Here is a 12,444-nt window from a genome sequence, read left to right as displayed (position 1 = left end):
CTCTCACATGGACTCCTCCACGAAGCACAGCCGCAGCAAAGTCAAAAGGTTCTGGAGTTTGTTGTTGGCCGAATGAGGACAACACTCCCACGACATGAATATAACCTCCATGGCGAGTAGCCTTAATGCTTTTTTGTAAAGTTCCAACTCCACCGACCTCAATCACATGATCGACACCTCTTCCTGAAGTGAACTCTCGCACCTTCTCGTCCCAATTTGGATTTGTTTTGTAATAAATTGTAAAATCCACTCCAAATTCCTGGAAACTCTTTTCAATTTCTCATCACTCGAGGAGGTGACAATCACTCTCGCTCCAGCTGTCTTTGCAAATTGCAAAGCAAACATTGAAACACCTCCAGTTCCCAACACGAGAACCATCTGAGTGGCATCGACCTTATTTTCAATATTCTGAAACAATGCATGATAGGCAGTAAAAGCGGCGCATGGTAACGTCGATGCTTCTTCATAGGATAAGTAACTGGGAATTTTCACAAGACTATGCTTCTCAAAGATTCTCAATTGGGAAAGAACTCCCTCCGACGAAGCATCACCTGCGCCCAATGAATGACCTCTTTGTGGAGTGTCATGCTTTCCATCCATCCAGTCAGGATGAAACAAACCAGATACACGATCGCCAATGGAGAATTCCTTCACATCTTCACCAATGGCAACCACTTGACCAGAAGCGTCAGAGAGAGGAATGAATCCTTTGGGTCGGGAAATGTTTTCGATTGGAGAAGGATAGTGTCCATTAATGACCATCAAATCTCTAAAGTTCAAGGAGTAAGCTTTCAGTTGGACCAACACTTGGTTTCTGTTTGGTTGAGGAATGGGCTCGTCCTTGTGAAGGGTGAGTTGTTCGATACCTTCTTTCTTTGGCACAAGATATAATTGTTGAGTGGAGGGAAGGTGAGACATGGCAATGATGAAATTATTCAACAGTAAAGCTTTTGATTCTTGTTGTGTTGTTTTTTATGGAAACTTCGTGAATGAAGCACCAAGATTATAAAGTGCAGTTGTTGCGTAAGTGCAGAAAATATTTATGCGTGCGAATTGACTGAAATTCTGAAAGGGTATTCAACCTTCAAAGAAAGGACGGTATTTCCTTGCCAACTGTGGCGTCCCTTGCCAGGCTGTGAGAAAAAGCTATAAGAATTTTGGTATCATAGAACACAAACTAAAATTAATATTATTGTATTGTCATTAAGGAACAACTAATGTTGATAGATTTGTTCTCCTAACATAACGTCTCGATTAGCATGTGCATTCACCACACCTTTTTTTCATACTTGTGTCCACAGACTCCGTCAAATTTTTGCACTTCAATATCTTCTTCAACAGTGCATTGACAAGCCAATCGAATGTCCTGATTCAAATCGTGAGGAGGAAGTTTCAATCGAATCTCCTCTCCCAATGTTCTCTTCATGAGCTTTGTATTGGAGAGACCTCCATCCACATTGGATTTGACTTGAACTGCACAAGTTCCACACACACCTCTTCCACCACAATTAAAGGTCTGAGTGTTACCATTATAGAGAGGAATGTCGTTTTCGAGAAGAACTTGTCGCAAATTACTTCCAACAGGAACTTGAAGAGTTTTCAGACTTGTTTTGATGAGCACGGTTTTGAGTTGAGACATTTTTTCTATGCTGTGTTTGTTGAGGTCGTTTGTTCTCAATCTTGCATGGCTCCTTAAACTTTCCTCAATACAGCGGACCATTCAGACAGCCATCGACGCACACATCTGTAGTGAGGACAATTTCAAAAAATTTCAGCTCAGTTTCATAAAAGGCAATTCGGGAGAATGTTGCCTGTGCAGGATTACAAGGGTGAGACAACTTCTCTTGTGGTTGGAATGAGTTGTGGTTAGTGCATGATGGACATTGCCATCTGTTGCAAGGTGCATGAAAAGTTGATTCAGGTCCACTTGTGAATTCTTGAGATGAAGTTTCAAACTGTCTGTCATCACTTCTTCCACTTGATGACGCGAATACAAGTCACAGAATGCAACATTGAAATTCATCAATCCAAATCTCTGCTCCAAATAATGCCCAAGACATTTCAGCACCATTTCTTTCTGATCCAAACACGAAGGTGCAATTACTGAAATACTGTACACAAAATTTCGTTTTTTTCCAAACGAACTTGTTGAACCAATTCATCAAATCCTTTGAATCGATCATCCAATTCTTTCATCCATTCTAAGGCTGAGGAAGTGCTCATCTTCTTTGTTGCAGACAGTTGCAGATTTACAAAATCTCTGTTCAATAAAAGTACAAAAATAATTCCACTCAACTTGGCGACATTCAATGGTGCATATCGATCAAGCAACGGAGTGTAGTCCATTTCAAATGTAATGCATTCACCTTCAATCTCTCTTTCGCCATGAAAATACATGGGTGTGCATGGATCGTATTCCTCCGAAAAGTATTGATATATTAATTGATTACAAAATCCTTCTGCATACGTAAATCCACCCGATGAGGCAACTGCAAAGAGAATGGGTGATGATGATTTTGGATTTAAGGATTTGTTTGATCGTTCTTTAAGAAACCTTCCATGTAATTCATCGGGATGATTTGAAAAGTATTTCATTTTGAAAAACAAGTTCATGATCGATGGAGAGTAATGGTTCCTTTTCTTCTTCTTTGTTTTTTCATTCATGATGTTTGAGTGTGGATCATTTTCTGTCATTCCCATCACGACATGATTCGAATAATACTCATGGACCATAGTTGGATTTAATTCATCAAAATGTTCACAAAGAATGGACAACCAAATGTGATGATCATTTGAAATCATTTGATACAACGATCGGCATGTGAGAGAGAAGTGATAAATCGTTTGAGGACAATTTCGCAGGAAGGGAAGAATGAGCTGTGAAATGACATCTCGATTTGTGTGCATCAACAACAACAAGACCATTTTTATGATGGATCAAACATCATGAGAGAAGTGATAAAGAACATTGAATGATGACCTGTCATTGGATACTAGTATCATTCATTACCAAAGATTTCATAGATCCTTTTTCAAATTCAAAATTTGCATGTTGGAGCTGACAAAATATGATTCAGCATCCAAACTCTTTCAATTACTCCATTTTGGTTCTCATTCAAAATCACTTTTCATCCAAATTGTCAAATGTTATGCCTTCTTCTTCGTCGTGATCACGTCATTGAATTCTCTTGCAATGATCACACCAAAAAATGACACCACGTACCAGCCCCTCTTCTTTGACATCAAGCAGTAATAACCAAGAGAGTCGTAGTAATAGTGAACAAGATTCAATCAAACTCGAAGCATCTCCTTCAAAGGAGTCTGAATCGGACGATGTTGCAAGACGTGGTGTCCAAGAGAGAAAAGTTGATAGCAAGTTGTTGATAGCAAGACTACGCAATGAAGTAAGACCTTCAGTTCCTTTTCAATTCAAAAGTCTCTGGTTGGTGTTCTTGTTGTTAATATTCATCGTTTTAGGTTTGAGATTGTTGACATCTGACAGAGATTTTTTATATTGGAAACCAGAGTTGCATAAGTCGCTGTTGAAGAAAGCAAATCTTCCATTGAATGGTCAGGACCCACTCTTTAACATGACAAAAAGGACACTGGTTGCGTTCAAACCACTATTGGCAAAAATTGTACCTTCTTTCCACGATAACATTTTGCAAAATCAAAAATTCCAGAAATGGTTATTGAAATCCACTGGAAATGAAACATAATTGGTTCAAGATTTAATTGACATGTTGATTTATGGAGGGCGTGAAGTGCCGTGCGACTCTATTGATTCCGCTTTGAAAGTGTTATTTGTGTTAAACAGAGCTAAAGGTGATTTCATTCCTCTTAAAACTAAATGCTTGCAGTTCTTGAATCAGATACGATTCGAAAATATTTTGGACATTTTGAAAAGAACTCGATATCTCATTGAACGAGACCGCAAACTTCACGAAACTTCTAGTACGACCTCTTCTTTGAAAAACCAATCTAATGGTGTTCAACAGTTCACTCTTTTAGAAAAGGTCAAAGAATATTGTTTAGATTTTCTTGGAACAAGATCCAATGAACCAGGTTTTGCCAAGTTTGTAGAAAATGACATGAGAATGAATCCATATTACAAATTGGCCTTCAAGAGAAGATTTATTCGAGGTTGGAATGTTGATGAAAATGCAAATCAAGCATTTACACATCCTTTGCTTGCACTCTGGCAGAGCGAATGTGGAAGTGACATTAGAATTGGTCTCGGAGATGTAAAATTGTTGAATGTTCACAAGACAGTCCTGCTGAATTGTAATAACACATGTTTGAGTAGAATTGTTTCGGAACATGAAAATTCAACAGTTCTGAAAGAGGCTGAAGAGATGGAATATATCCTTCAATATTGCTATGGATTTTTGCAAAAGGTCCCTCCTCGGTTATTTATTCCACTCATTAAGAAAGCACATCAATGTGGAATGAATGATTTGATTCCAATCTTGCAATCTGAACTTCATTTAACAGTTGGAAGTTACTTCAAATGGTCCTATGAATTGAGAGAAGTCATGGAAAATGCAGAGGTGAGAAGGCAATTTGCAGAATTTGGAGTCAAGAATGGACAAAGCTTATTCACAGATGCTCAAAATTATGAAAATATCGATCGACTTCGATCTGAATTGAAGAACGACTTGATCGTCCATTTGGACGATTGATACTGTACCCAAAAGGAGGAGATAATCTGATCATCTCACCATTCGAATGGAAATCCGTTTCAAAATGCAACAATTCCCGCGCGTGCGGTCAAACCTGCCATGATCACAATTTTGATTCGACATTACGAAAGGGCACTTTCTGATTGTACATGCGGAGCGTACACATTTCCACCTTGTTATAATGCCTCAGAAAGCACCATGATGCAACAAACAGAAAAGAGCTACTACTACTCACACTGAATTGGAGGAAACAACTATCTCAAACGATCGGAAGCCAAGACCTTCTTCTAATCGTCGAGGCAAATACATTCTCATTGATACAGGTAAAACAGGAGATCATCTTAAACTTATTCAAAAGCTAGAACAAGTCCTCCAAATCACTCCCAACGATTTCGTGTTGATCACTCATTTTGATCATTCTGGTTCTTGTTGGTATCTCAAAAAGCATTATCCTCATGTACCAATTGCTGTACCTTATTTAGAGGCTGAACTAATTCGAAAGGCCATCTCTGCACCCTCCAAACCAACAGATCTGATGGGAAGATTCACAAAGAAAGTGCTTGGAGATCGGTTGGGTTGCATTCCTTTTGAACCCGATATGTTATTTAAGGGAGGAGAACAATTGGATGAATTCGGAGTGAAAGCACGAGTGGTGCATATGAGTGGACACACCTTTGGAGGACTTGTGGTTCTGATGGACAATAAGAAGGCTGCCATTCTGAACGATTTAATGGCAGGTTCTCTATTTGTATATGGACGTCCGAGATTTCACAACTTTATGCAAGATCGAGAGGCCATTGTTGCAAATATGAAAACTGTTTATGAAGAGGGTCATCAAGTGTTGATGGTGACTCATGGCTATGCGTTCACAAGAGAACGATTCGAAGAATGGCTAATGAAGGAATTAAAGAGGAACAAGTAAAATGTCATTAAATGTCATTAAATGTCATTCAGAATTATAATTGGTTGTATAACTTCAATGTGAATAAGAGTCTTTAATAGGACCTCGCTCAGTTTGAACATTAAAATTATTACATTTAAACCATTCAAGAAAGTTTCCTTTTTCTTGAACTTTCCCTAAAAGGAAATTATAGATTGACTTAAATACAGCTCACAACACACTTGCAAACAAAAACACAGACAAAGAAAAAACACCACAACAACAATGAAACATCAATAATCCCCATTCTTCCTCGAGTGTGTGACTCCATTTCTCCCTCACTCTGCACCCAAACAACCACTACTAACATTGCGAAGTGCACTTCCCAACACCCTCTCGAGAGAGCATTGAGCTCCAACACTCTCTGCAAGTCCGCTCCGAGTCTCCACTGGGAAGGAAAAGGACCATGATCTTTCTTCACATCCTTACAGGTAGAATGTGGAGAAGAAGCTGCTCCTCACACATGCATGTGCAATCCTTAGAGAGAAGGAAAGGACCACACCGTACACACCTCTCTCGTTTGCTGGGAAACCAATGACAGAGAAGATTCGTGGTAATCCAACTCGAAGCGAAGTGAGCAGCTTGGAATTTGGAGAGATTGAAATCCTCCTTGTTCAGATCAGTAGCAACGATCCTCTCACTCTCGTATATATACCAAGTTAGTAGTTGAAGTGCATGAGAAGGAAAAGGTGAAGAAAATAGATCCATCTTTAGAAGGGTGATGTGCCTGTGAAATTCTGGGATACTCAACTCCATCATCACCTCTGAGCTCTCCATGACCATTGGTTCTGCGTTTGGGTTTGATTGGATTCAGTTGGAATCTACAATTCGTAAAGGCCCCAACAGAATCAATAGATCCATTGTATGAAGATGGAAGCACCTTGAGGAATCCAATGGCGAAGAAGGCAGTGGTGTTTTTGTCCTAATTCCAATTTCCCTTCCAAAAGTTTCTCAGAAGGTCTCTCAGAAAGATGAATCGATCCATACCACCAGTCTAATGGGAATGAAAGGAAAAATTGTTGGATAAATGTATCCTTTCCAGTCACTGCCAAATCTCCTCAGTGCACTCACTCGATTACAGGAGAGTGACCACCAAGGTTGGAGAAGGTGAGTTCCCGAGCTCACCAACTAGGTTCCTATTCCCCCAACACACACATGCCTCATTCCTTTCTTTATGGAACATTAGGATCACCATCAAAGGAATGTTGGTGAGAAGTATGAACCGAGGAAGAAAATTGGATCATTAACTTGAGGGTTCACCCATATGCCATTAGAGAGTGAGATTCAACGTGGATCCGAGAGGAAATGGTTCGTCCCTGCGGTTTTGATTCATGACCACCCAATGTTTCATGAAATCAAAAGGATGAAGGTCAAGAGGAGAAGATTCCTTGTGCTTTTGAAGGATCCAAAGAGAAGAGGAACCATCGGTGTGTGTTTTGGGACTCAGAAGAACGGCCAAACCATCTCTCTCTGAACAAGAAATTTGGAGATTTGATCTTCCGAGAAAGAGAGTAGACAACGCTCGAGAGAGTGTGTGAGACTCAGAGTTGTGACAAAGAAAAGGAAGAAGAAGGAACACGATTTCAGAGATGAGAAGATGACATGAGAAAAGGGACCATGCAGTGCGCTGCTGAAAAGATTCCTGTTAAGGTAAGGCTCTCGAGAAGGACAATGTAAGGTGTATCGTGGGACACGGTCTTTTTGGACAGATTTCTACACATTGCTGCTTCTAGGAATGAAGAAACATTTGGAAGGTTGGTGCTTCTGAGGCATTGAATCAAAGAGATCAATAATGGAGCACCAAGCACCAGTCACAAAACTGGTGCGAAAGATAAGTATTTATTGGTTTTTTGAGTTTGATATCTGACACTTTACACTTATTGTGTGCATCCACTATTATTGATAATGATTACTAATCATTGATTAAATAAATTATTACTATTGACATTTCAACTTTGTACAATTTTTGATTGTGATTTTGTTTAGTTGTTGTTCATCTTTTCTTCAAGAACTTTCAATTTTGTCATGATCGATTGATACAACTCTCCATAATCTTGCCAATATTCAATGTTACATATCAAATCTGAACCGTTGGTCGTAACAAGTTTCTCCAAGCTGAAACCCTTTCTCACAAGTACAGTGTCACAATCTCTCAAATGTTTAAGAGGACAAAAATCATTCTTTCCGTCTCCGCAATAAATAAATATGACATTTTCGTTGTGTTCGCTGGATGGACCTAAATGGTGATTCACAATTTCAAGTACAATTTCTCCTTTACACATATTCGCAGGACAGGTCTGTAAAATACATTATATTGTTGATATCATTTCAAAATGGATTAATTTGGCACAAGTATGAATTCACAAAATCAGTAAATTAAAATTAGCATTAAAATAATCAACCCTAAGATTCATTTCTTGTGTTCATACCTTACAGTCGTGAGGCTTTCCATATGCAATTGAATATTCAGTAATATCAATAGTATTCTTTTCGTTGTCCATTTTAATCGTATTCGTATGAATATGAGTCACACAATCCTCAACTCCCTGCTTCCTTAATATCGTACCAATAAAATATTCGTTCGAATCGGAAATAATATTCACCTCGCATCCGTGCTTTTTGATTTCTTTCAAACACTCCATAGTCTTCTCACTCATCGGACATTGTTCCATTCTCTCAGTCAATTGTTCAATTCGGAAACGAGTTAATAGTTTTTCAAATATTCTTCTCATAGTTTCAGTCCATGAAACACCCGAATGTCGTAATTCCTTCATAAAGGAATGTAACTCGGGCATCAAACCCTCATAGATAAAGGTATCTGTATTCTCATCAACAAGAGTATGATCAAAATCAAACATAAACACGAGTTGTGGTTTTTTGAGAGTCGAGAATGATTCATTGCTATCATCGGTCATTGTTTCGGAGAGGGATGTTGTTGCTGTCATCACGGACGGAAATGTCTTCGTTATTTTTTATGCAAATTCAGAAAATGTCACGAATTTTGAAAACAACTAGTGTGGTTCACACCATTAAAAAAAATTCATGATGATCAATCACCCACAACTCACACCCAACGTTCAAGTGGACTCGTATTTTTATTTGTTTTCAAACAAACCAATATTCGAACTCATTTGTGGTTATTTGGATAGACAAAGCCGATGGTTGGCGTATGCCACTTGCAAAACAACTTACGCTTTCTCACTTTCCATCGAACAAGAATTTCTGAGACAACTATTATTGGAATGTTGTAAAGGGTTACCTATTCCGAAACATTTACCAGAAAAGCGTCCTCAATTTACATGTAAATTGACCTCTTCATCAAATATGAATCCTCAAGTAGTACTCAATACACCATCCAACACACCGACACATCCCGTTTGGGAATCTCTACTCTCTCTTGGAAAATAATCACCAAACAATTTACAACATATTACTGTTTTGTTGACTTTCTTTGCTTCTTTTGTTGTGGTGAGTAGTAGTATTCTGGATTAGCCGCAGCTGTTGGTTTGGCTTGCCGTTTTCCAATACCGAAAGAAGGTTCCGAAGTGTTTGGTTTGTTTGTTTTCTTCTTTGTTGGCTGTTGAACTTTTTTAAATGATGCTTGAGGCTTGCGAATTGGATCTTTCATTATCAGAACTGCTCTCAGATCCTTCGTTATCAGAATCACTTTCTTGTAGATTTCTTGGAAGTTCATTATCCGAGCCGCTTTCTGATCCTTCATCACCGACTTGTACTGGATTAGAATTATGTGAATATTCTAGAATTTCACGAGTTGATAGTGTCATTAATTCAGTGTCACTCATTGTCAACATTTTAGCAATAAGGTTACATTGAGCTTTTCTTTTTTCCTCTGCATATTCTTTTTGACGGACAACATTAACAGAGGGTCTTAATAATTTTGGCTTTTCTATAGGAAAATCAAAGTCTGAACGCATCCATTCCTTGTGGTGATCTAATACTTGAATATTATATTTTTCTACGAATCTATGAATGTCAAACAACACAAATGCAATTTTAAATTCCACACATTTTCCAAATCTCCACTCATTTTAGCAACTGAATGAGGATTGAAAAATTTGAATTTCTCACCAATATGAGAGAATAATGTTTCAATCATACCACGAAAAGCACCAAATTCTTCATTATATTGTGCTTCACTGTATGTTAGATCTTGATTTCTTGGTTTTCTAATTGGAGTTCTGAAATTTGACTCATCAAGATCATATCCTTTTTCTTGCAATTTTTCAATATAATCAGGAATTCCCAAGAAATAACCACCATCAAAATACAATACATCCACACTAGGATCTAATAGTTTTGAAATTCTCTCCATTTGCTTGAACATACCAATGTCTGTATTAGGAGCACATGGTAGGGATTTCGAAATAGCAATTGCTAATTCTTGATTATCCATCAATACTTGAGTTCTTAATCCAGAATCTTTATATTTGTAACTCCAATACTCCCTTTTAGGATATTTGGCTAAATTACTATATTCAATACGTGTATCATGACCATCTAAAAAAGTGGTTCCATCCTTGAAGCCTTTTTCGTTTTCAATTATACCAGTAAGACATCGAATAATAGGATTTGAAAACATTCTTTGCAAACAAGTGTCAGCCAATTATTAAGTTGGTCATGAAATTCAACGAAAATTGTGTGATGAATTCTCCATATTGTAGACCTTGCGATAATTCTCCTCTCATTTAAGGATCCGAATGTTTCATTTTCAAGTAACATGTAAAGAATTAATAAGATTTTGCCCACATTACGATAAGGACCTTCTAACCATCCACAGATAGTACCAACAGTATGTAAGAAGATGAATGTAGCAACATATCCAATTCTTTGGCAGACTATTTCTTTAATTCTATTCATTGTAGGAATATCCTTGATATCCTTTCTACCTTTTGATTTCTGAATAATTGGCAGCTCTTCATGCAATACCTTCCATTCATTGGCCACCAATTTTTTGACCTCGATTTCCCTCAATCTCACAGCGTCTTCTTTGCTGATATCGAGAGACATTTTTTTCAATTCAAAATTTTATTTGAAACTCCCAAGCTAAGTTGAAAAGAAGCTGATTTGGAATGTTTCGGATTCTTTGAAACGTGCCAAAATCTTTGAAACGCCCCTGAATCTTTGAAACCACCCAATACCTTTGAAACATCCCAAGCTTAAAGGAATGTTTTAATTTTTATGAATTTTGGAACCACTAATGAAACAAGGAACATGCTTTGGAATTTGGAATGACTAATGGGACTGAACCGAGCTTCATTATGAACATGCTTTTTTTTGATTCCTATGACATGAAAGAATCTGTTGCGAGAGAAGAATCTAGATGGCGTTTGTTGTGTGGAGGTACTTATTCTCTTCCCAATATTTGTTATGCCTTGATGAAATACAGATTCAGACAAGTCCATTCAGATACTACTAGTTTCGATGTTGTGATGTTGCTTGGCAGAGGTTGGTCCAGATGGAGGAGAGCATGGGAGGAGATAAATTTTGACTGCAGTCATAAAAATTGAATAAAACAAATGTTGTTGTGTGTTCAAGCTCTCTATTATCTACATAAGTGACTCACGAAAAAAACCAGTGGCTGCATGTATTATGCAGTGCGCAATCCTGAAACGACGTCATTCCACTCGAAAATCATATCCTTTCCTCGGTTCCCCTACAAACATCATGCTTACTTTGTCGCGTCACACATGATTGAGGTATGTTAGTTTCTTTGTCTTGTTGGTCCATCTCTCAAAAATAACACACTCGTATTATTAAGGCACTTCTATGCTCAACCACATTAGATAACGCAGCGATCATCCTTATTTATCATCCTCATTGGAACCTTGAATGAGATACAATCAGACACTAAGGGTAAATGGCGATCCTAAAGGAATAGAAATTATATGCATGGATCAATTTAGTAGGAATTCCAAACGAACATAATTTGTTAGATGTGGAAACGACTTTGATTTTGCAACCATGCGCATCGTGAAATTCAATGAACCTTATATAATTTCGCAACCAACGACACGATGAATAAGGACGAGGACTTTGTCGTTACAAATAATTACTCCCGATTGATCACAACTCCACCAACTAAGGAAATAGAATACGAAAAATTTATTCCACGATCTGACTACTTATGATGACAAATTTAATAAAGACACGGCATACAGTGCTGCTGTGATGTTATTAGCATGAAGTAGAAGAACGACAAAGGTTCATTTACGAAAGATCCATGCAATTACCATTGTCTTTTGATCCAGGACAAGGAATAGGTCCTTTTGACACACTGAATTTAGGGCCACCCTGCTGCAGAACAATGTTCTTTGCGAGCGAATTGTAAGCAAAAATCTATTAACCTCCCAAAACCAAGTGAATGTCTTTGTATTGTTCATTGACAATTACAAGTTATTGGTTCTTGTTATTGATTAGTTTTTCAAAGTGTTGAATTTGTTCATTCTGTAAAGCAGAGGTCTGAGAAATTCTTTTGGAAAGTCTTTCAATTCGACCTCCCAACGACATGTTGACCTCCAACGTGTTGGTGGGACAATAGGAGAGCAAAAACAGTGTGTGCGAGGAGGGACATAACCGTAAATCTTGTTCTGTACTTAATGAGGAAGAAGGAGAAAGTGGAGAGACGATGGGATCTCCCTTTTCATTGAAAATGGCACAATATGATTCAAAATAGTGAATGAATTGGTTCATGAATACTTCAGTGTCTTGAATTTCCTTAAAAGTCATTGGATCTTTATGAATATCATAGAAATGTTTCATTTTGAACGGGTCGTAGAGGTTTGAATGGATGGTGTTTGAATA

General features: G+C 37.9%; 9 protein-coding genes across 9 annotated transcripts; 3 read left to right on the top strand and 6 right to left on the bottom strand.

The window, feature by feature from the left end:
• Positions 1-162: 162 nt before the first annotated feature.
• Positions 163-918, bottom strand: FDP41_009717 (uncharacterized protein; the record flags this gene model as incomplete). The annotated part of the gene is made up of 1 exon (XM_044713705.1): positions 163-918. The coding sequence occupies one exon, from the start codon at positions 916-918 to the stop codon at positions 163-165; it is 756 nt and encodes a 251-aa protein (XP_044556736.1).
• Positions 919-1,267: 349 nt separating this feature from the next.
• Positions 1,268-1,639, bottom strand: FDP41_009716 (uncharacterized protein; the record flags this gene model as incomplete). Its single annotated transcript, XM_044713704.1, has 1 exon — positions 1,268-1,639. The coding sequence occupies one exon, from the start codon at positions 1,637-1,639 to the stop codon at positions 1,268-1,270; it is 372 nt and encodes a 123-aa protein (XP_044556735.1).
• Positions 1,640-2,100: 461 nt separating this feature from the next.
• On the bottom strand, positions 2,101-2,802 carry FDP41_009715 (uncharacterized protein; the record flags this gene model as incomplete). The annotated part of the gene is made up of 1 exon (XM_044713703.1): positions 2,101-2,802. The coding sequence occupies one exon, from the start codon at positions 2,800-2,802 to the stop codon at positions 2,101-2,103; it is 702 nt and encodes a 233-aa protein (XP_044556734.1).
• Positions 2,803-3,209: 407 nt separating this feature from the next.
• Positions 3,210-3,719, top strand: FDP41_009714 (uncharacterized protein; the record flags this gene model as incomplete). Its single annotated transcript, XM_044713702.1, has 1 exon — positions 3,210-3,719. The coding sequence occupies one exon, from the start codon at positions 3,210-3,212 to the stop codon at positions 3,717-3,719; it is 510 nt and encodes a 169-aa protein (XP_044556733.1).
• Positions 3,720-3,740: 21 nt separating this feature from the next.
• FDP41_009713 (uncharacterized protein) lies at positions 3,741-5,604 on the top strand (the record flags this gene model as incomplete). Its single annotated transcript, XM_044713701.1, has 2 exons — positions 3,741-4,664; positions 4,897-5,604. The coding sequence occupies 2 exons, from the start codon at positions 3,741-3,743 to the stop codon at positions 5,602-5,604; spliced, it is 1,632 nt and encodes a 543-aa protein (XP_044556732.1).
• A 2,000-nt stretch (positions 5,605-7,604) lies between these two features.
• Positions 7,605-8,567, bottom strand: FDP41_009712 (uncharacterized protein; the record flags this gene model as incomplete). Its single annotated transcript, XM_044713700.1, has 2 exons — positions 7,605-7,919; positions 8,052-8,567. 2 exons carry the CDS (start codon positions 8,565-8,567, stop codon positions 7,605-7,607), a joined length of 831 nt encoding a protein of 276 aa, XP_044556731.1.
• Positions 8,568-8,664: 97 nt separating this feature from the next.
• FDP41_009711 (uncharacterized protein) lies at positions 8,665-9,030 on the top strand (the record flags this gene model as incomplete). Its single annotated transcript, XM_044713699.1, has 1 exon — positions 8,665-9,030. One exon carries the CDS (start codon positions 8,665-8,667, stop codon positions 9,028-9,030), a length of 366 nt encoding a protein of 121 aa, XP_044556730.1.
• A 182-nt stretch (positions 9,031-9,212) lies between these two features.
• Positions 9,213-10,650, bottom strand: FDP41_009710 (uncharacterized protein; the record flags this gene model as incomplete). The annotated part of the gene is made up of 3 exons (XM_044713698.1): positions 9,213-9,598; positions 9,742-10,223; positions 10,307-10,650. 3 exons carry the CDS (start codon positions 10,648-10,650, stop codon positions 9,213-9,215), a joined length of 1,212 nt encoding a protein of 403 aa, XP_044556729.1.
• A 1,386-nt stretch (positions 10,651-12,036) lies between these two features.
• FDP41_009709 (uncharacterized protein) lies at positions 12,037-12,402 on the bottom strand (the record flags this gene model as incomplete). Its single annotated transcript, XM_044713696.1, has 1 exon — positions 12,037-12,402. The coding sequence occupies one exon, from the start codon at positions 12,400-12,402 to the stop codon at positions 12,037-12,039; it is 366 nt and encodes a 121-aa protein (XP_044556728.1).
• Positions 12,403-12,444: the final 42 nt, after the last annotated feature.

This window comes from Naegleria fowleri, assembly GCF_008403515.1.
Source record: "Naegleria fowleri strain ATCC 30894 chromosome Unknown tig72, whole genome shotgun sequence".
NCBI lineage: Eukaryota > Heterolobosea > Eutetramitea > Acrasida > Naegleriidae > Naegleria > Naegleria fowleri.
Note: the sequence above shows the minus strand (reverse complement) of the source record. Positions and strands in the feature narration are given on the sequence as shown.